At 43.0% G+C, this 22,904-nt stretch overlaps 1 protein-coding gene across 2 annotated transcripts in view; it reads right to left on the reverse strand.

Annotated features, from left to right (window-relative positions):
- Positions 1-2,703: 2,703 nt before the first annotated feature.
- Positions 2,704-22,904, reverse strand: part of afap1l2 (actin filament associated protein 1-like 2) — a 79,525-nt gene continuing 59,324 nt past the window's right edge. The window contains exons 6-19 of one of the 2 annotated variants that reach the window (XM_064321272.1): positions 14,597-14,805; positions 12,188-12,367; positions 11,187-11,273; positions 10,138-10,222; positions 9,911-10,015; positions 9,484-9,695; positions 7,914-8,059; positions 7,370-7,490; positions 6,703-6,900; positions 5,350-5,752; positions 4,851-5,021; positions 4,014-4,210; positions 3,481-3,624; positions 2,704-3,165 (exon numbers count right to left, since the gene is read on the reverse strand). In XM_064321272.1, coding sequence (XP_064177342.1) covers positions 3,139-3,165; positions 3,481-3,624; positions 4,014-4,210; positions 4,851-5,021; positions 5,350-5,752; positions 6,703-6,900; positions 7,370-7,490; positions 7,914-8,059; positions 9,484-9,695; positions 9,911-10,015; positions 10,138-10,222; positions 11,187-11,273; positions 12,188-12,367; positions 14,597-14,805 — 2,285 coding nt within the window. In that variant the 3' untranslated portion in view covers positions 2,704-3,138. Of the gene's footprint in view, positions 3,166-3,480; positions 3,625-4,013; positions 4,211-4,850; positions 5,025-5,349; positions 5,753-6,702; positions 6,901-7,369; positions 7,491-7,913; positions 8,060-9,483; positions 9,696-9,910; positions 10,016-10,137; positions 10,223-11,186; positions 11,274-12,187; positions 12,368-14,596; positions 14,806-22,904 lie in introns of both variants that reach the window. The other variant, XM_064321271.1, reaches the window with a different exon arrangement.

The following is a 22,904-nucleotide window of genomic DNA, read 5'->3' on the forward strand; positions in this document are numbered from 1 at the left end:
TAAAATGTAATTCACACTCAGTCAATTAACAAAGACTAATCTCTGGGTTTGGCTGTTTGCAGCTTTGAATTGACCTGTTTTACAGAATTATGGCCCTAGCAGTAGCATCCATATTGCTTTGTTTTAGACTGAAAAAAATCTTCATATATAAGACTTTGCCCTAATCACTGCCCACACTGCCCACTGGCACATATTCTTGACCAAGTTTGCACAAACATCGCGGGAGCATACAAAGCCGTCCCATCTCCACACCTTGGTTTATCAGACCACATTTAACTGGAAATGACTCCATCCTACAAACCTCTAATCTGTAGAACAAGACCAGCTGTTAAAACTGTCCAAGTCTGGAGTGAGGAAGCCACCTCACTACTGCAGGACTGTTTTGAAAACACAGACTGGGAAGTTTTCGCACAGGGGGCAGTCTTAAAGGAATACACCTCATCGGTCTTGGCCTACATAGACTTCTGTACTGAGACAGTACTAACCACCAAAACCATCAAGGTGTTTCCAAACCAAAAACTATGGTTGGGCAGAAATGTACGGTCTCTGCTCAGGGTGCGAGATGCTGGCTTCAGGAAAGGCGACATGCTGGCCTACAGGAATGCCTGGAGGGAACTGAAAAAGGGCATTAAGAAGCTAAGCGCAGGTAAAAGCAGCGCATTGAGGGGCACTTTGAAAACAACAACAACCCCCGTAGCATGTGGAGAGGCATTAAATCCATAACAGACTACAAGAGCAGCACCTCACAGAGCAGCCATGACGCTGCATTCCCTGACACCCTGAACCAGTTCTTTGCATGCTTCAACAACCAGAACAGCATAGTGAGAGCTCAAATGACACCGCCTAAGGAGGAGCATGCACTCGTCTTACAGCGCCACCAGGTGAGATCCACACTGATGAAAATAGACATCACCAAATCAGCAGGACCAGACAGGGTGTCAGGCCGCACACTGAAGTCATGTGCTGAACAACTAGCAGGGGTGTTCACCAGCATCTTTAACCTCTCCCTACAACAGGCTGTAGCACCCACCTGTCTTAAATCCACCACCATCGTCCCTGTGCCCAAAAAGACAGCAGTTAAAAGCCTTAATGACTATCACCCAGTTGCCCTAACACCAGTTGTTATGAAGTGCTTTGAGAGGCTTGTACTCTCTCACATCAAGGCCAACATGCCCACTGATCTGGACAGCCACCAGTTTGCTTATCGAGGAAACAGATCTACGGAGGATGCAGTCTCAATTGCACTTCATACAGCCTTGTCCCACCTGCAGCATCCAAACACATATGTCAGATCTCACAGTGAGGTGTATGTGTGGCTGCTCAGAGCAGGATCAGTCAAATCTCCAGCATTCAGGTAACTCCTACATGCACTGTACATCCTTTTATATGGTCCCAGATACGGTCAAACTCCTCACCCCAAAACAGTCAGATACTGGCAGCATGAGAGCACACACGCTCCTAATCTGGAAAGAGTTTCAGTCGAGCAAGAAGTCTTAAATGACACCAGCGAACTGACACAGGGGAGAGGCCGTACGGTACCACCGTGGTCTGCGTGGGAAATGTCGCAGTCAAGAGGGACACCTTAAACAACACCAGTGAATTGGGGGAAGGCCATACCACTGTGGCAAATGAGGGAAGAGTTTCAGTGGGGTGGGATAACTTAAACTACGCCAGCGAACTCACATAGGGGAGAGGCTGTACTACCATGCCCAGTGTGGGAAACGTTTCATGTGAATTCAAAGACTCATGCAGGGAAGAAACCTACACCACTGTGTGCAGTGTGGGAAGAGTTCCAGTTGAGAGTGAACCCTTGAACAACACCAACAAATTCACACAGGGCAGAGGCCATACCACTGCGGCCAGTGTGGAAGAGTTGTAGTCACTCCAAACTTGCACAAAAGTGCTGAAACAAGCACACCTGCCCTTGACCATGGGGTCAGGTTCATGTGATACATGTTGAAATGCTAATTTCTTTAATGCAGTGTCTGAAACCATTTTTAAATGACAGATGATACAAGTTTTAATGCATGTTTTGATTTTGTGATGGAACATTTTTAAGGCATACAAATACATACTTTCTCTACCAGCTGTTCTTTTTGGTTTAAAATTTGAATTTTGTTTGATAATTGAATATAAAAATTTTGCATCTTAAAATATGAAGTTAGTATTAAATCTTTGCCTGCTTCATATTTTGGGGTTAAATTAAAGCAGTGAAGAGGCAAACCACATTTTCCAAGTTTGCATTTAAGTGGGGTCCTTGCTTCATATTATATTCATATTGCTACATTATCTCTTCGGGCTATGGAGTACTGGTATACTGGAATTGTGTATAAGAAATTAAAAGTAACACTTAAGGTTGAAAAATAAATGACCCTTGCTGTTCTTCAGTAATGGTTCTAATAGAGCTCAATAAATGAAGATTGGAGTTTTCTTTTTCTTCTCCCCTCTTGTATTTGGCCAACTTTCTGAAGCATGTGCTCTACTACCATGAATGTGGATCCTTGGTTGCAGTTTGCATTTGTTGTGAAATGTAAAAGAGGGAGGAATTGGCATTGGGGAATGTCTCCAATCAAATGTTTTTATTAGCTACAGAATTTCTATGGATCCCTATTAATAATCATGTTGACTTAAGCTTTTCCCAGCAGTAAATTTGTTTTTTGTTGTTTATCCAGAGTAATTACTTATAAATTGCAGTCACACCAGTTGAAATGTCAAGCTTCAAGCTTTCAGTATCAAATTTTATTTGAATAAAAGTGCACCTTCGTTTGGGGGTACATCAAGAAGTCAAAGGGAACATTTATATTTCAGATGCTTAAAATGTATTTACAACCTTGGAGCCAACTTAAATGGGCAAAGATCTGCTATGTTGATGCCTAAAAGACTACCCTTTGGGGAGGGGTATTCTCTGTGATGTAGGAGAGTAGACAATCTGGGGTATATCTGTTGGCAAAATAAAAAAACTAACAAAAAAATTCTGAACTGTGTACATAATTTAAAAAAGAGAAAAGGCAGTCAGAACACAACATGACTTCTTTATAACATGAAGTTTCTCCAGTGATGTTTGTTTCTGGAGAGCTTTTCTTTTGGCAGAAGCCCCAGCCAGCGATCGCACCAGGTTGGAAGGGAAGTGGTGGGCCGCTAGGTTGTGGCCTTCTTTTCCCACTCCTGTGCAAAAGACCGGGGCGTTAATGGTTTAAACTCCACAAACAGGCACCATGCATGCAGTAACTACTGAAATTACTCCTATCCCCCACAGGACTGGGTATTATTATGTTCATATTAAACCCTTTGAAGAGCAGTTTTTTTTCGTCAAAATTCTATGTCAGTGTTCTAGAACTCCATTGCCTTAAATTACCGGTAGTGATTGTTATGTCAGCATTAGAATGTTCAGTTAAGAACATTCTAATCACAGACGTGTGATCTTACAGCTTAAAAATTATTACTGTTAACTTAATGTAGTGCTGCAATTTAACCTCTGACCTTGGCTTTCTGGAGGACGTTGCCTTTGCTGGATGCCATGATTGACAAGGGTCTACTTTTAAGGGCTGTGGCGGAGTTGACGGGGGAGGTATCTGTGCAGTTAGAGGAAGGTGCTGCAGGGGAGGCGCAGGATGGAGCCTTAGGCTGAAAGCAGACAGACTGTTACTCTCACTAGACTGCAAGCACAACTTGCTTCCCTCCACTGGAGGGGCAGTATACGGTCAGTGGCGCTGCAGTTAAACAGGTTCAATCAGACCAACTAGTTTAGGATGGATGGTAAATACAGAGCAGTGCATTGAACACATGAACCATAAGACAATATGGGTAATGGACACACAGACCATACATAGTTCAGGGTGTGGGGTAAAAACAGCATAGGGTAGGGTGAGGTAAACAGACTGAGCATGGGGCAGTGTGTGGTGTAAACAGTTTAGTTGTTCTTTGCTCTGACAGTGCAGGCTTTCAGATTGATCATGAAGACCCAGCATATTGACCGCTGAGTCAGAGATAGCGGGTTGTGAATGCAGACTGACCGTGGAGGCGCTGCCTGTGTCCAGGAGTCCGCAGTCCACCGCTGTGCCGAGGGTAAAGGGTCCTGCCTCCACCTTCTTTAGATTCTCCTTCACATCCACCAGCTGGAGCTCCAGCTCCACCCGCCTCCTCTCCTCCACACGGCAGGCCTCTTCTGCCTCTTTCACACGCACCTCCAGGGGGCGCTGCTGTGCTGTGTCTGAGCAAGTTCACAACATGCACACAAGCCTTCAGTCAGGACACGCATGTGTGCACACGTTTTACCTTTTTCTTTAAAAGCCAGTTTTATCAAGAAGCAGTTAAACCTATGTTGCAATTCTGCTTGATGCAAGAACAATTTGCTTTGTCAATCCGCAAAATCTGATATTCAGATACAACAAATAGCCAATCATTACACAACAAGCAAAAACCTGTTCACAACAGACCCTCAGACAAATGAATCATTACTCAGACTGCTCTGCTCCACTGAAAACTGTTCAGGAGACAGAAAACTGCCTCTTTTCTCTGAAATTCTTTCCACAATCACTTTAGATAAAGACCCTCCAAATGTCCTGTGAACAGAGAACATTCCAAATGAACCTTCTGTTAAATACTATTCTTTAAAATATGTTTTACTCAGACTGTTTCTTGGACTCATAAACATGTATGAGTTCATGAACCAGACAAAATCTACATTTTTTTCTGAATGGTTCCTCATAGTCTAGACTCATACAGTATCTTCAGTACAAGATGAGCTGTGTCTAGATGAGTCCCTCACATGGCACTAGAGGGCACTAACGCTTCCAGCTGCAGTTCCAGCACAGTGCCAGAGATGAGAGAGGAATGCAGAGTGTGTGTACCTATGCAGGCTGACAGCGCCTCCTTCAGCTCCCTCCTCTGCTGGCGCAGTGCTGCCAGGGTGTTCCGCACCTCCTCCTTCTCTCTTTCCAGACGGTCTCGCTCCTCAGAGAACCGTCGGACGTCTGCCTCCGTTCTGTTTTTTCCCAGCTTGATCTCGATCGACCCCAAGCCTGCTGGAGAAGATCACTGCTCAATGTGGATCCTAACTGTGAGGTCATACCCTATCTGTGCTATCGCCTAAAAGCTGCTAAGGAGACCTTAACAGATGGGACTGTTCAGTTGAGTGTGACAGTAAAATCTGCCAAATACAGATTTTTACAGGTTGTGTGAAGCATTTAAAAGTGTCAAAACAAACAACTGTGACTGATGGTAGATAGGATTAGCTCCATGATTATGATTGATCCTGTAAGATGAGGATATGATTGGTTTTCTGAGTGTGCTGAGAATATGATTGGTTGTGTGAGTGGAGATGCGATTGGTCCTATGAGTGAGGGTCACCTGCAGTGGTGGGTCTTGTCCGCTCTGAACCCTCAGTGTGGATCCGGGCATGCTGGGGGCTGGGAGCGCCAGAACCCGATCGCCTCTGGGCCTCGGTGGTGAAGAGGGGGGATTTCTGCGTGTCAGCATTGGAGAGGAGGGGTTTCTGAGGGTCCTTGTTGGACATAGGGAGTTTCTGGGGGTCAGCATAAGAGACAGGGGGTTTCTGGGTGTCTACATTGGAGAGAGGGGGTTTCTGAGGGTCCACAGTGGAGAGAGCAGGTTTCTGGGGGTCAGTGTTGGAGATAGTGGGGTTCTGGGGCTGGGCTTGGACCTGCACACTGGGACACATCTGATCCAGTTCTGCTCTTGATGGAACAGGGGGGATGGTACTGCTACATGATGGCTGTGGGGGCTCTGGATCCTGGAGAGACAGAAAAATGGACACTAAAATGGAAGATTCAATTTCTAATTAATCTGTTACATATGGGAGTATAGCATTACAATTTAATTAAGGTATAGCACAGCTTTATAGAATAGATTGGATTGCCCAGAGGATGTGTAAAACTGTAGAGCACTGTCATTATGGTAATATTTTTAATGTGTGGCCATCATCCTAAAGCAACAGGTACAGTGCCAAACAAATCTTTGTTCCTCAGGCTGGATTAGTCTTGGGTTAAACTAGGTTAAATGATAGATTACTCTGGATCAAAATGTAAAATAGGTTATGATGGAGTTAGTCAGGGTTAGCCTTGATAAAACTGTATTAAATTGACTTAGGATGTACTAAACTAGGTTTGGCCAGGTCTGGTTGAACTGAGTAAATGTCGTGTTGATTCCTGAGTTGTTTCTGGGACAGACAGTGTGTGTAATCCCATTCATGGGATGTCCCTGGCCATCTTGGGTTTACAGTTAATATGAGTGAAGTCCAGTCAAGGTCAGTTCACAGCCAGGGTACAATCAAGCCACTTGCCAGAGCAGGTCTGATAAACCGAGCTGAGGGTCTCCTGTATCAGTGGAGAATACAGCCCTCTCACTTCAGTTTCTGTGACCCTGTTTCAACCTTTCCCAAGAGTCCACATGTATCATTTAGGCACACTATAATTCAACCACTTTTTAATTTGTGGGCATGTTTTCAATATAAAGTCTTTTCATGTCCTTTGCGGGCTATGAAAGGAATCTTTTGCAACTGTCACTCATTGATAACTGCATGAGGAGATGATCTGGATCAATACTGACATTCTCTCTCTGCACTGGCTGGCTATGATTGTTTTAACACATACTGGGTTATGCCCCCTTCAGTAGTACAGTGGTTAACAAAAGGGAAAGATCATTCATTGTTGGATGTCAGGGGATGTTAAGAGATGTGCAGACCTGACTTGGCTGTGTTGGTTCTTCTGTGAGCTGTGTTGGGCTGGAGACCCGGGGATGTTGGGGGGACGTGTGACCACTGGAGGGGTGGAGGAATGATCGGACTGGGATAAGATCTAGGTACAATCTGTCTGCTGTGTCTTGCTCTGCATTGAGTCCCAGCTCCACCCTGGGTCCCTTTTGGCCAGTCTCTTGGCTCTCCTGGTAAGGTGGCCACAGAGGGACAAAACATTCAGCTCAGCACCTGCATGCTACAGATATGCCACCAATCAGCACTGACACCCATCAGCATAGTATTGAGCTCCATTCATTTCTTACATATGCCTTACATACAGACACACCCACACACACACACACAGCTCACACTTCAGCTACAATACATTAACACTGACTTCAGATGGGAGATATCACAAGGTGTGAAAAAGGTTCAGTGACAAGCAGTCAAGTCAAAGCTATTATTGCTGCATACTTAAACGTCAGATTCTGGTTAATTCACTGTCTGTTGTAACTATTTTAAATGAGCAAAATCACACAGTATTATATTAGTAACAACATTTACCTATGCAGTTGTTGCAAACAAATCCAAAGTTTCAATGCAGAACTATAGTTTTATTGCATTCTGGGAATTACAGGAGCACTGCATGTGAATTTAATTAATGAACTTTGTCACCTCTAGCTCTGGCTCAGGCTCTGTGGCAGCCACGTCATCGTAGATATCATCTGTGACATCGGAAACTGCAGGGGGATTGTCCGTGTAGGCATTTGGTTCAGAAAACCTCCTCAGCATCAGACTATAGAAAACAAACACACACGCACACGCACACGCACACACACACACACACATTCGTTTCACTTTACTTTTCAGTGTAAAAAACACCACACTACTAAAGTTGGTTTAAAACAATTGTACTGGGATTTTGTTGGTTAAGAAACTTTTTATAAACAAATATAGAAAACGCAAAGCTTAACAAGGTATCCTCAGCCTGAAATACATCTGCTGTACAGATACTCTTGGGCAGAAAAATAAAACAAGAATAGATTTTTTAAAAAACATTAAAGAAAAGCAATGTAAAAAAAAGACATACTGTGTGACAACCTCACCAGGATGTCGCAAAGCCCTTCTGAGAATACCACATGTTAGTTTGGGAAGAATGACAAATGAAAAGTAGACAGGAGATGACTGTTGGGGGTGGTGGGTGAGAATTCAGACTCACTACATGGAGGTTCGGGCTGCGTTCACGATGCAGGATACTCTGTCCGAGTCCACATAGTCATATGTCAGGTCCTCTGGGTCAGTCTTGGATCCGGTCTGTGACAGTAGCAGGCCTAGCCAGTGACCCATATCGGCTGAGGACTTGGCCTACAGGGAACACCCAAAACATCCCAACACTGAAGGCCTGAAGACAAACCCCACCCAAAGCATCTGAGCAATGAGATGACATCACAAGCTTGCAATGGCCCAAATATGATCAGTAGAGAGATGGGCAGAGCCCTGGACTTTAAATCTCAGGCCCCAGGGACATATGCACATCAGCAGGGAAGGCAAAACACATTGTGAGATGTCCCTACAAATTATTCTAGCTTCAGCTAATAGATTCAGCTGTGGAATGAAAACTGGTAGCACTACCTATTTTTATAATGAATTACCGAAGATGTTATTTTTCACATTTGACCCTATTAAAGTTTTTGGAATTACAAGGTGGGCACATCAAGTCAGAGGAAGTTGTGAAGCTTTATTGCTTAAAAATTAATAGAAATAATGAATGTACGGACGAACTCCACAGTCTGGGATTGAATAATGACCGGTGCCGACTGGGGCCAGAAGCCATGCGGGGCAATGCATAATTGGCTGTAGTGTCAGCTGGGATCCACGCCTCATTGCTCTCTAGCGACCCCCCACCAATCAATCCGATGCCTGCAGTCTGCTTGCTAAATTTGTATATAAGGTGTCTTCCTCTGACTCGCGTCTCGCAAGCTCAACTTGTGGACTGCAGTGTGAAAAGAAACATCCGGTGACATATGTTTTGGAGGAGCGCATGCTTCTCTAAACAGTGGCATCAGTTGCTTTGATTACAGCAAGAAAATGGGTGTATACATTTGGGCATTTGACATGGCGTAGAAAATAGAGGACAGCACTAAAAAAAGGAATTCAGGACTGGACTTTGGGTAGGCCTAAATTTAGTTCATATTTCTAGCACTCCAAAACTCAATCACTGCCACTGTTGCCAGTCAGGTGGTTCTGTTCTGTTCAGTCAATGGCAAGCATTTTAGTGTGAGCTAAATATATGAATGTCCCAGTTCTTCATTTTGCATAAGGAATTTGCCGTCATCCAATATAGTAAGCACAATTAGCATCAACTGTTACTGAATAGCTGTTATTTCTCATATGACAGTACCATAAAAACTTTACTATATATTTGAGATCTTGGTCCAGAACAGGCAGTCTTATATCCTGGGAGTGACCTGTCCAGATAATTGAAGAGCATTCTCATTGGATGGCTGCATAGAGGGGAGTGTTTTACCACCTAAATCCGCCTCTTCATGCCACTTGAAGGGGAGGGGTCAGAAGAAACTCTCCCAGTAATTATGTCACAGTCAGCCTTAGATGTACAGTAATGATTGTCAATGTTCTCATCCTAAACTGCTGCTGTGATTGACTCCTACCTCCTGTGGGTAATGACCATGTCCCTACTGCAGTTAACAGCACAATCCTCCTGCATTGATCGGTCAGATCCAGCAACAGTCAAACAGGCCCCTCCCAGCTGCTGAGACTGGTTTTCTCACCTCCAGTATGGCCAGCTGCTCTCCATCCTGCTGGATGCGGAATGAGTACAGATGATAAGGGCTGGGGTCAGGAAGCACCACACACCCGGCCAGAGGCAAGGGCTGCTGGGCCACTTTGGTCTTCGCCTTGTCCTGGTAGAACCACAGCTGCCCGTTCTTAATCTGACACCAGCGTGCCCGCCACTGGCTGTTCACCAGTACATTCAGGAAACCTGGAGTCAAAACAGAGAGAGAGAGACTACTACTTTACACAAAGAGAAACTATTCACCTGTTCATGGGGAGAAAGATGATTCACCTTTGTTTGCAGAGATTTTATCTTCACACAAGCAGAAAGACAATTCACATTTACCGACGCAAAGATCAGTTACCTGTACACAGGGTATAAGTATACAAGAGTATAAAGAGTAAAGAGTATACAAGTTTTACCTGTTGTGTCAACTGATTTTTCTGGACTTTCCAAAGATGAAGTCTTCTTTTTTCCAATGTTCATCAGATTACTGAACTTTAATCCTGGACCATGCTTCTTCTTAACTACGGTTAAATCATAGAGAAAAAAGATTGCCTCCAAAAATGTTACTTGTTAAACTTTCATAGCAAATCTTCATTTGTTCATATTGACTGATTGAGTCAGTGGGCGGCAGAGATTGTCTCACCATCTTTACTCTCTGGAGTTTCAGTGTGGCTGTCTGTGCTGCTGCCACTTTCCGATGCCACAGAGTACCTCTCACCCAGCTCACCCTGTGAGCATGGAAATTCATTATCACCCTACTTCCCGAAATATTACCCTACTCCACCCCACATCACCCTACTGGCCCTACATTACCCTACTACCCCATACATTACCATACTCCACCCCACATCACCCTACTGCCCCTACATTACCCTACTACCCCATACATTACCATACTCCACCCCACATCATCCTACTGCCCCTACATTACCCTACTACCCCATACATTACCATACTCCCCCCCACATCACCCTACTGCCCCTACATTACCCTACTGCCCCACATTACCATACTCCCCCCCCCACATCACCGTACTGCCCTACTGCCCCTACATTACCCTACTACTCCATACATTACCATACTCCACCCCACATCACCCTACTGCCCCTACATTACCCTACTACCCCATACATTACCATACTCCACCCCACATCACCCTACTGGCCCTACATTACCCTACTACCCCATACATTACCCTACTCCACCCCACATCACCCTACTGCCCCTACATTACCCTACTACCCCATACATTACCATACTCCACCCCACATCATCCTACTGCCCCTACATTACCCTACTACCCCATACATTACCATACTCCCCCCACATCACCTACTGCCCTACATTACCCTACTGCCCCACACATTACCATACTCCCCCCCACATCACCGTACTGCCTACTGCCCCTACATTACCCTACTACTCCATACATTACCCTACTCCACCCCACATCACCCTACTGCCCCTACATTACCCTACTGCCCCACACATTACCATATTCCACCCCACATCACCCTACTGCCACCCACTATTGCCCCATATATCACCCTGCTGGCCCACACTACTACCCCACTTCCCCATGCATCACCCTACTGCCCCCCACATCACCCCACAACCCCATACATCACCCTATTGCCCCATACATCACACAGTGCTGCTGCTGCATATTCTTGTTTGGACCGTTACTCATACCTGTGTACAGATGAGACGTGGGGAGTCTGAAGGATAGGGGGCCACCTCTGTACCTTCCACAGGTTTACTGCTGATCTCCTGAATAGTCTGTTAGAAGCAGAGCAGTAGAACTGAGACCCTGAAATGAATAATGTGGCAGCCTGTGTTTAATTATGACAGTGACTTTGTCTGGTATGTGTGAGCAGTCTGCTGTTTGTTCTGGTGTGGAACCATCTGGAACCAGGAAAAGTAGAGCAATTTGGATATTCTCCTTGTCCGGCCTCACTAACTGAAGTTTATTTGTGCTTTTAATTTAAGCAGTTTATCCACTCAGAGAAAAACGACATTAAAGCATATGACCCCAAAAATGTCTAGATCCCTTCCAATCAGAATTCTAAAGCCTGTTTTTATTTACCTTTCTGCTTTGACTCTGTTTTACAGTTAACAAGTACCACTTCCCTCTCCTACCTCCCCCCTCCCACGCTCCCCTCCCCAGCACACTGAAGTCCAGCCTGGTGACTCATACAGCACGGCAGACAGGGCGCTTTGTGCGAAGCAAGCTTTCAAAGAGGTGCTGTTGTCAGCAGTCTCCTCTCTAATTCTCTCTCTCACTATTCCCACACTCCCACCTTCTCTAGAGTCCATGTGCATATTAACCTTGCTGAACAATATGCATGTTGTTTGTGTATATGATGATTTTCATTTTACATTTTTCATGAACTGTTGTTCAGTGTGAGATTTTGGCTCCTGCTGCTTGGTTTAGCTGGAAGGGGGAAGGGAGATCAGGTCTCCTCTGAACTTCTCCCTTTCCCTCTGAATTCAGATCACAACAATCCAGTATGTGTAAGTAGTCTATGAGCCATGTTCTGTGTCATTTATTCCTTACGTTAATTTATATTTTTTCCTTTCCTGGACATAGATCTTACCTACTCTATATCTACAGTCTCTTTCCTTCATCCCACAACCCATCTTATAATGAGTGTCGCAGGCTTTCATCATCATGCTCTGCCCCATCCTCATACCTTCAGCCACTGTTGAGTCTGTTCCTTACTCTGCAGGCCCAAGACAATGGCTTCCGCCCCCACCGGGGTTATCTTCAGCTTGTGCTCCTTCTTCTTCAGCTGCTTCTCCTTGTAAACCACACTGCAGCCCACCAGGCTTACATCCAGCTGTGGCGCCTGCTCCTTAGAGCTCTTATAGCACTGCAGGGAAAGGGGAATGACTCTTATAGTACTATGCTAGCACAAAGAACACCTACAGTGCTGGGAAGAAGTGATGATTACAAGAATACTATATTTGTATATAAACCCTAGATGTGAATCAAAAACATAATATAGTTGCTGTTAATGACCCGTATACAGCAGTGGCGGCTGGTGACTCAAGAAATTTGGGAGGACAGGAAGAAAACCAACCCACGGCGTCATGTTATTTTACACTAGTTGTCTACTTATCTCTACTTTCTTAAGTTATGTTATGTCATTATGTTCAAATGTAGCAATAATCTAAAATCAATACACTACAAAATCCAGCATTCTAAAGCAGTTTAAACAGCAACATTATTCTTTCTCTTTTGAAAATGTTACATCCCCTTCCCTTTTCAATGTCCAATTTCACAATTGATGGCCATGTTGAATCACATTTCTAGTTACTGCTGCTAGCTTTATTTACGGTTGCCAGCCATCGCGCAAATCGGAATCGTCCCTTATTTGGACAGTAGAATAGGCATTCCGCATTTAACTCATGGCTACGGGACGCATTTTCATCCATATGTTTGTGAACGATTGCGTTTATAGTAACCGCTGTTTTGAATACAATTCAATAGTTAGCTAGCATGCCTAGGATAACAAGCATGCCGTGACCTCATTCTGACCTAAAACCAATAATTTTAATATTGGCTAGGTGACAAGTGACGGTGAACCTGTCATAAAGCTAGCTGGCATTCAAAACCTGTTTCAGAGGGTCTTAGAAAAACATTATGTCTACATTGCGCGACCACAACATTTAAAAAGTAAGACAGTGCTAGGGAGATGAATTTGATTGACTTATGGTTTCATGCAGTTTTATTAAATAATGTAATGACAAAAATGACCAAAATTGGTGCTAACTGTAGCTATGGTATAAAACGAGAAGGAACTATTTTTTCTTGATTGTCATTGTTTTCATAGAATTAACGACCAGACCAGAGGTTTTTGCTTAACAACAGTGCAAATGGAACTACCAACCAGAGTTTTGCTTGGAAACGGAAAAATAATATGCCCAAACGCCCGCGGAAGAATATTTCACTTTCAGCTGATTAAATCGATTAAAATCAATAAATATAAAAGTAACTAACCATATATAGTCATTGTTGGTAACCCGTTGTATAAGTGGAATAAACCCCTCCGGGCTGTCCCATTATTGGAAAATAATGTAGCCTACTTTGGGGCTGGTTAAGCGACCCTACATTATTTTCTCGTTGTGGTTTATTCCTTACATATCATATTACAACACAAAGGATGAATATAAAAAGGGGCCATGTGAACGAGAGGGAAAGACACATCTAATCACTGCGGGCTCTGGATGGGAATGAACCTCGTGTGTGCATAATGTGTCACTAGAATTAGAATTTTTGATCATGGTTATCTGTGGAGCTGGTCGTCCAGCAGTCTTGATCCTCACCTGCTGCGTAATCCAAACTGTGAGTGTGGCTGTGAGTGACAACAAATAATCCACAAGATGTTCTTCCCCATCCCACTCTGTGTCTGCGTCCATGCCTCTCTGTGACCCCCTCACTCAGGCGTTAATTGCCTCGTTAGCAATAGCAGCACCACTCTCCTCAAAATCCATTCTCGCCGTTAGCTCAGTCCTTCAGGGCTGCTACAACAAGCTACCAGTTGCGTTGGCTAACGCAAGTAGCTAGCTACTGCTCGATAAAAAAGGGAAACGTAAATCTAAAAAAAGGAAATTTGGACAACCTCCTCTGGTTGAAAAGGTTTAAATAAAATGTAATTTTTTAGTGATGTGTTTCAAAAGTAGTTTGCAATTTGCACGTTATAATACAATACAGTGGTGGAGAGTTGAAGACGAATTTTGGAAATTATCATTGGACCAATGCGATGTCAATATTGTATTCTGGTTGTTGATTGGTTAGGGAGGACGTCCTCCCTTAGAGCATCATTTTACGTGTTTTGGCCAATAACAGATTAGCATGAAAAAAAATGAAGTACATTAAATGGTAAATGGACTGCATTTATATAGCGCTTTTATCCAAAGCGCTTTACAATTGATGCCTTTCATTCGCCAGAGCAGTTAGTGGTTAGGGGTTACTCTCCGACCTGAATTTCATTGAGTGAGCGTGTGTATGTGTGTGCTTGTATGTGTGAGCATGTTAGTATTCTTGTGTATATGCATGTGTGCATGCATGCATGTATGTGTGTGTGTGCAGTGCCCACCAGGAGGCGCTGTTCCTTGATGACACACAGCTGCTTGGCCCACTGGCCCAGCCACTTCTTCCTCCACAGGAAGGCACAGATCCTTGCATCCTTCATCAGCTCGATGGACGCCTCAGTGGACGGCCACTGGTGCGGCGTGGAGGACTTCCCTTTGGACACTTCCTCCTCGTCGTATGATTCGTACGAGCTGCTCACAGCCTCGCAGTCCTCTGCAACACATGGAACATAGGTACAGAGGTTGGAGGACAGAGGGGTAGGAGGAGGAGGTGCGATCTGGGGATAGCAGAAAGAACGGGGTGGAAGTGTAACCCAGAGTAGGGGGCATAGTTGGGGGAGCGGTATGGTTTGAGGACACTAGAAAGGAAAGAACACTACACATGCAGGAAGATCACCAACATGCGGGAGGGACAGAGGATGTCATGGTGACACATGCCCATCACAGTAAGACAAACACAAGGTCTGCATAATCCAGGGGTACATGACCTGGGCCAGCCTGTGTCACATCTCTCTGCATACCTTAACTTTCACATGGAGGGTCAGAGTGGGGTGAGCTATGATCATGTGGAGGAAAGACCTCAGGGTGCCAGTGTGCTTGGATGAGGAGCTAGCCATTGTGACGGTATGATTGTAGTGTTTTAGTTCTGTGCCTCTGATGAAGAAGATGGGCAATAAGAGGAATACAGATACCCCTGGAGATGGTGGCATACACCACACCCTCCTCAGCCTCTATACGTCTCTGGGACACCATACGTCTACTGAAACAACCCACGTCTACAGAGACAGAGACAGTGGGGAGAAAGAGCAGAGAAAGAAAGAATATGGAGGATAGGGAGGGGAGAAAGAGCCATAAAGACCAATGTGCCAGCTTGGTTCCTTGTCTACAGTGAGAATGGGAATAACAACCAGCCTGGTTGCAGCTCTGCGATGGAAAAGGGTTGTCTGTTTGTTTGTTTGTTTATTTAGATCCCCATTAGCTACTGTATTGTAACAGTAGCTACTCTTCCTGGGGTCCCCATAAATCTTTTACAAAACTTCAATACATAAAAATACAACAATACACATCTGTAACATTCATACTCACAATAAGACTTACAATACACTACATAATACACAATGCATAAGAACCCACAATACATAACATAACCACTAAGACACACAACAACCAACAACAACTCAATACATGATAGCTCTATATAATAATTTCATCTCTTGAATAATTGACAAAAGAAATCATTTAGCAACTCATCCTTTAAATCACAAATAAAGTGGGATGGATAGCTCTCTACAACCAATTACATCTTCAAGAACAGACAAAAAAATCATATAGTGTTCTACACTATTCCTTGTGTGAATACAATTTTAACTTTTTGTTAAAACTTCTTGTATTACTTTCTGAAATCAAAAAACTTGGTAATGAATTCCATGTCACCATTGCTCGATAATTAACTGTTCTCTGCATTAAACTAGTTCTACACTGAGGCAACAGAAAACGACTCTCAGATGACTGCCGAGTAGAATAATTAAATTACTTTCTGTTGTGTTGGACCAAATCACTGAACAATAATCTAACTGTGATAACACTAATGCTTGCACTAATTGTTTGGTTAAATAGATAGGAATGAATTTTCTACAGTGTTTTATACCAGCCATGCCACCGCCCATTTTTACCACCATTTGATCAATTTGGCTGTTCCAAGACATTATACTATCAGCAGTGATCCCTAATAGCTTTGCTTCTGTTACTTGTTCAATATCTATATCTCCTATAGTTAAGTGTAAAATTGGTGCGACTTTTAATGAATATTTTGAACCAAATACCATACATTTTGTCTTTTCTATATTAAAGTTACAATCTCAAAGATTTCCGTTTCGTTCTCTGTGGCGGTACCAATGGCGAGAAGCGGTAATTGCAGGTGTGTTTTTGGACCTCACTTCCCATAGATCCAACCGGATCCAACCAGTGTCGCCTGTGTGACGTCAGTCAGTTGGCACCTGGGCCACGCCAACTATAACACTTACTATTTACTGAATAAAAAATGGTTGTTATAAAAGCAATGTTATGTACATACTCATTCATTGTCTAACATTAGGCTAACTTAAGCTGTCTTTACATTGCCGAGCTGGGTTAAAAAGCTGTAGCAGACCTGGGGTAGAATTAGTGACAATCAATTTCCACAAACGTTCTTTATCCACCTTTTGCCCGGTATGAACATCTTTACACTGCAGAGAAGAATTTGCGGGATTCGCTGTGGCTCGTGCAATTAAGTATCTCATGCACAATAAACAGTTTTTTTCGTGAATGATTGTTGTGTGATATTTTTGAAACAACTGCCTTGCAAAATGTTACGCCTGGTGTTTCTGGTTTTGCTAGCTAAACTGTTCGAGAATAAAGCTGAGCTGGGTGTTAAATTAGCAATCAGAACAAGAAGGATAAAGCAAAAACAAAGGAGATTTCATGAAAAAAGGGCATCAAGGCTGAAGGAACATATGAGGAAGCGTAATAAAATAACAACGCTAATTAATTCATACTGCTGTATTCATTTATTTAGTTTTCTTGGGCTTGACATCATTACATAGAAATCAGACCCGGCTCTGCTCCACCTATACCCCGGCTTTATTCTGATCAATATATTGATGAACTTGATGGCAATGTAAATAACGGTAACGTTAAGGCCAGTTCGTTGGCAACGAGACGAAACGGTTTTAGAATGTTGCAGAGAAAATTGCAGCGGTGTGAACTGGTTAGTTGCAGGGTGTCTGAAGCTGTTGCCTGGGGTCTCAAAAGACCCACCTTGTCAAATCGCCAAGTACAGTTTTAGAATGTTTGCAATCAGACGTCTTGGAATTTTGCAAGTTGCATCCAGTCTTGATCTGATCATTGATCTGAACTGGCCTTTAGTTAGCTACATTGCAACATTGCAACAAGGTAGCATTGCATTCGAGAGACGGTTTGCGAGGTCGGTACCGGTCGGTAGCGTTAGCTAGCGCTTTTTCTAATTGTTAGTTGACATTAGATTGTGTTAATTACATTAGCTAGCTAGCTAACACAACGTTACCTGATATGAGAGATGGATACTGTGTACACCGTTGTCTAAACTAATGTTGCCTTTCTTGACACGGTCCGGTAGCTAGCGTTAGCTGTGCAAATAGCTATGTAATTTAGTAACGTTACATTGTCATCAAATGTAATACAAAGTCTACATCAACAAATAATATGACCTCTCATGTTACACAAAAACTTTTTAGGGTTTTTGTTAGTATTCTTGTGTAGTATTCCCCCCCCTTCTCTGTTATTGTAAGGCTAGCAGACACCGGAAAAAACAGTACGCCGTTCACACACAAGTGAGTTGAAGAGCGAGCCTGTTGCATTAGCTCCGCCTACCCTCTCTGGCGGACCAACCACTGATGGGTGATGGAAAACGCGTCACTATCTATGCGCCGCTTGTGATTTTTTCCTGGGAATGTCGCCACAGACACCCAGTTCTTTAATCATAAATTATTATTATAATAATAATAATATAAATTAATATAATAATAGGCTCAATCACCATTGTGTTACCTAATTTGGTGATAGATAGTGACTTAACAGACATTTATTTTAATGAAAATCTTCGAGATTATTACTTTAAGAACCAATTTATTTGCCGGTACCCATTCTTCTATTAACTTTAATTCTTAATTTAAAACCCTACCAAGTTCTCCAGGTGTGTGTGCTAATTTATATATTGTGGAATCATCTGTATAAATCGCAATGGTGGCATAATTCAAAATTAGAGGTAAATCATTTGTAAAAATTGAGAACAAAAGTGGCCCTAAACAACTTCCTTGAGGCACTCCACAGCTCACTGCTCTTGCCTCAGAATGACTACCATTAAAATGTACAGTATATTTCCTGTTGGTGAGATAACTTTTGATCCATGCAGCAGCATATGCTTCAAAACCATGATAGCTCAACTTATTCAATAACAACTTATGATCAAGTATGTCATATGCTGCACTCAAAGTGTAGTGACCTTGACTGGGGTCAGCTCTGTAGTTTGGGAGAGATATAATTAGCCAGCTTGGTTCCAGTTGTACAGTGAGAAAGCAGAATAATAAGCCAGACTGGTTCCGGTTGTACAGTGTGAAAGAGGAATAATTAGCCAGTCTGGTTCAAGTCATACAGTGGGAAAGGCGAATAATTAGCCAGACTGGTTCCAGCTTAACAGTGGGAAAGGGGAATAATTAGCCAGACTGGTTCCAGCTCTACAGTGGGAAAGGGAAATAATTAGCCAGACTGGTTCCAGCTCTACAGTGGGAAAGGGAAATAATGAGCCAGACTGGTTCCAGTTCTATAGTGTGGAAGGGGAATAATGATCCCTTTCCTCAGCCTTTACAACAGACTGACTGAGTGAAAACCTTGAGTGCTTAAGTGTTAAAGCATAAATAATCAGAACATCGAAGTTGGAATGATGGACCTTTCTCATTTTTAAAAAATGGAACCACCACTGTTTTCTCCCATAATACTTTTCAGTGCATAGTTCAGGCCCATGGCCTGTATTCATGAGTAATATTCTCTTGCTGTGTGTGTGATGGCAGTGGACCAGTGCTGGAGAACAATGGAGACTGTTGTTCTCTCTTCACGGTTCTCCACTCACCATAGTTCTGGCCGGGGAGACAAAGAACGGGCATCGGTGCCTGAGTCCAAACAGGCCCACAGTGGGAGTGATCGTGCAACAGCAGGACGTGGAGACCACGCGCAGCGGAGGGGGGACATGGAACACTGAACGCGGGAAAGGTATGAAGCCAGGCCTAGTCACATGGTCTACCACACACGGGCAGTCACGTGTCCCCAATTTTGAACTTTTTGGAATAATTATCATTTGGCAGGAACATAGACGATGAACAAAGGACAGTTTCAGAGTTTTATTCAATCTTCCTTGCTGGGTGCAGTCTTTGGTTATATGGTGCAAAAGTGGGTCCACTCTCAGTTCATCAGTGGGTGAGGACAGGAGGTCATAGGTCACAGCTAACGGGTCTGTGTAAGTGCATATGTAAGGACACAGGTAAGTGTGCATCATTCTCACTTGTAACCCCCGACCTCCAGCCTGCTCCATGAAGAAAACATCTCTGTATTTCACAAATTTGTAGCTGTATTGCAAACACTGAGTAAACCATGGACAAGCTGATATGATTTTATCTATTGCAGTACACCATGCACCAGGGTGGAGTGCATTTACAATGCTGTAAAAAATGATTTGCCTAATTTTCTGTATTATTGCACATTTGTTACACTGAATGGTTTCAGCACTTTAGACTAAATGCAATATTAGACAAATGGAACCTGATTTAAAAAAAGAATAATTTATCAAACACCCATGTCACCCATACGAAAAAGTAATTTCCCCCTTAAACTTAATAACTGGTTGCACCACCTTTATCAGCAATAACTGCAACCAAAGGCATCCCGTAATTTGGTATCAGTCTTTCACATTGCTGTGGAGGAATTTTAGCCTATTCCTTTTTGCAAAACTTCTTTAATTCAGACAAATCGGTAGGGTTTCAAGAATGAGCATCTTGTTTAAATTTCTGCAACAGCATCTCTATTGGGTTCAAGTCAGGACTTTGACTAATTCACTCCAAAACGTTCATTTCGTTTCTTTTCAGCCATTCAGACGTGGACTTGCTTTTGTGTTTTGTAACATTGCTCTGCTGCATAACCCAATTGCTCTTCAGCTCAAAACAGATGACCATACATTCGCCTTAAGAATTTGGTTTCTTCAACAATGCAAGTTGTCCAGGTCCCGAGGCAGGAAAGCATCCCACACGATCACACTACCACCACCATGTTTTTTTTTTGTTTTCTCCAATTTTCGTCGTTATACCAATTCCCCGTGTGGACCAGCCACAGTCCTGGTCGATGTGCTATTCTCTGTTGGTCTGGGGAGGATGTAGACTGCCACATGCCTCGTCCGATACATGTGGAGTCGCCAGCTGCTTCTTTGGTCTGACAGTGAGGAGTTTCACTGGGAGAGTGTAAAGCGTTCACGCTATCTCCCCCAGATCCCCTCCCTGCTGGACAGGTGCCCCGACCAACCAGTAGGAGTCGCTAATGCAAACGATCAGGACTCATACTGGCTTCCCACCCGCGAACACTGCCAGGATCAGAAACGCTGCATGGCTACATGTCTAACATCTCCCTTTCCCACTTCCTCTTTAAGTTTGAATGCAATCTTTAGGTAGGTCAGTCCTTGTCATAAATTAGTCTGACCCCCAATCGCTTCTCTCGTCATCACCCAATCAGGGCAAACATCCTCAAGCCATGCTGAGTATTTAAAATAGCCACAGGGTATTTATTTGGGTGGTGGTTCCTTGGTTGTGTCTTTTTCGCTGGTTTCCTTTTATCCTGTGCACTTAAACTGGAAGTGGGTGATACTTTGGCAAGGTCTGGCTTATGCACCTCTTTCTCTCTTTTCTGGTATTTCATAGTCAATTGTTTAATGTTTTGTTGTATGGCTTCTGTTTTCTAATTTAGAAGTAGTGAGCCTGCATTCAATAAAGAATGTATGATTTTAACGCATTGATATAATTGACTGCTTTGTAGTAAATTCAATTAGTTAATCTAAATCCTGATATAGAGTTTGTTTTGACTTGTTGGTTGATTCCACTAGTTTTCTGTAGACTGACCTATCAATGAATTTGGTGATTTAATCGATAATTATAATTTTAAACATAATTATTAAATTAAATCATGTCAAATATATTTTATATGTAGGTTAAGTAAGGGGTTCTAGCATGCTGTAGGATATGTAGTGTTTAGATTTTGGCCTTAGAGAGGGGAACAGTGATTAAGAATGTGGTCTGGCCTCCCCATCACAAGCGTCAAAGAAAATGTGATTGGGGCAATTTTAAATTCCACTGATACCCTAATCTAGGCTGACAATCTATGGGTCTCACCTCCTCAGAAGAGACAAACCAGATGACACAGGACACCACATCGGGGGTTGGAGACGCTGCATGCCTAACATTTCCCATTACTTTTAGTTTGAATGTGATCTTTAGGTAGGCCAGTCATTGCCATAAATTAGTCTGACCCCCCTTCCCTTCTCTCCTAAACCTTAACCCAGCATCACCTAATCAGGGCAAACATCCTCAAGCCATGCTGGGTAAGGTATTTAAAATGGCCACAGGAGAAAGTTGTGTGTGGCGTTTGGTTTCGGAGCCTGGAAGAAGAAGAGTTTTCCTCTTTTTATTTTGGTGGTGGTTGTGTGCTTGTAGCTGGTTTCCTTTCATCCTGTGGCGTTTATACTGGAAGTGGGTGATACTTTGGCAAGGTCTAGCCGATCTGTTCCTCTCTCTCTCTCTCTCTCTTATCTGTCTCTCTCTCTATTTTCTGGTATTTCTAGATTAGTTGTTTAATGTTTTGCTGTATGTCTTCTCTTGTGTAATTTAGAAGTAGTGTGCCTGCATTCAATAAAGAATGTATGTTTGACTGCTTCTTATTGAATTCAATTATTTAATCTGAAAACCTGATATACAGCTTGTTTTGACTGTTGGTTGATTCCATCAGTTTTCTGTAGACTGACCTATCAAAGAATTTGGCGATTTAATTGATCATTCTAATTTTAAACATAATTATTAAATTAAATCTAATAAAATATATTTTACATGTAGGTTAAGTGAGGAGTTCTAGCATGCAGTATCACTTGGTTCAGTATTCAGAGTGCTGAACATTTTAACAAGGGCATTGATTGTTGGAAACACTGGATTCAGAAAATAAACATATTTTTAATTAATCCTTGCTTGTCATAGATGTTTCTCTTGGTTAGTGATTGTTTCCACCTTGCTACTCTCCCATGAATCTCATTTTTTCCCAGTCTCTTCCTTATTGTGGAGTCATGTTCATGTCATGACCTTAGCTGAGGCTACAGAGGCCTACAGTCCTTTGGAAGTTCTTCTAAGATCTTTAATGACTTCCTGAATGAGTTGTTGCTGCGCCTTTGGAGGAATCAAACATGCAATTCTCTGCATGCAATGCTAGTTCCCCACCACACCACACTGCCATCCAAATCTGTCTCATGTAGACTTTAGTATTCTGTCACATGCGCCAACATCAGCCCTGTCCTAGATTCTCTCCACTGGCTACCTGTTTATAATTGATTTTAATGTATTGCCACGTTGGTTTAAAGCATTGCACACAGATGAGCATAGAATACAGGTGAATAGCACCTGCATACACTGTTCATACTATTTGACTGTGTATCATCTTTAGCGAGTGCTCCACTCTGCAAACACTTCCCAGTTATTCCTATAGTTAAACTTAAACTGA

Source organism: Anguilla rostrata, chromosome 2, assembly GCF_018555375.3.
Source record: "Anguilla rostrata isolate EN2019 chromosome 2, ASM1855537v3, whole genome shotgun sequence".
NCBI classification, from domain to species: Eukaryota; Metazoa; Chordata; class Actinopteri; order Anguilliformes; family Anguillidae; genus Anguilla; species Anguilla rostrata.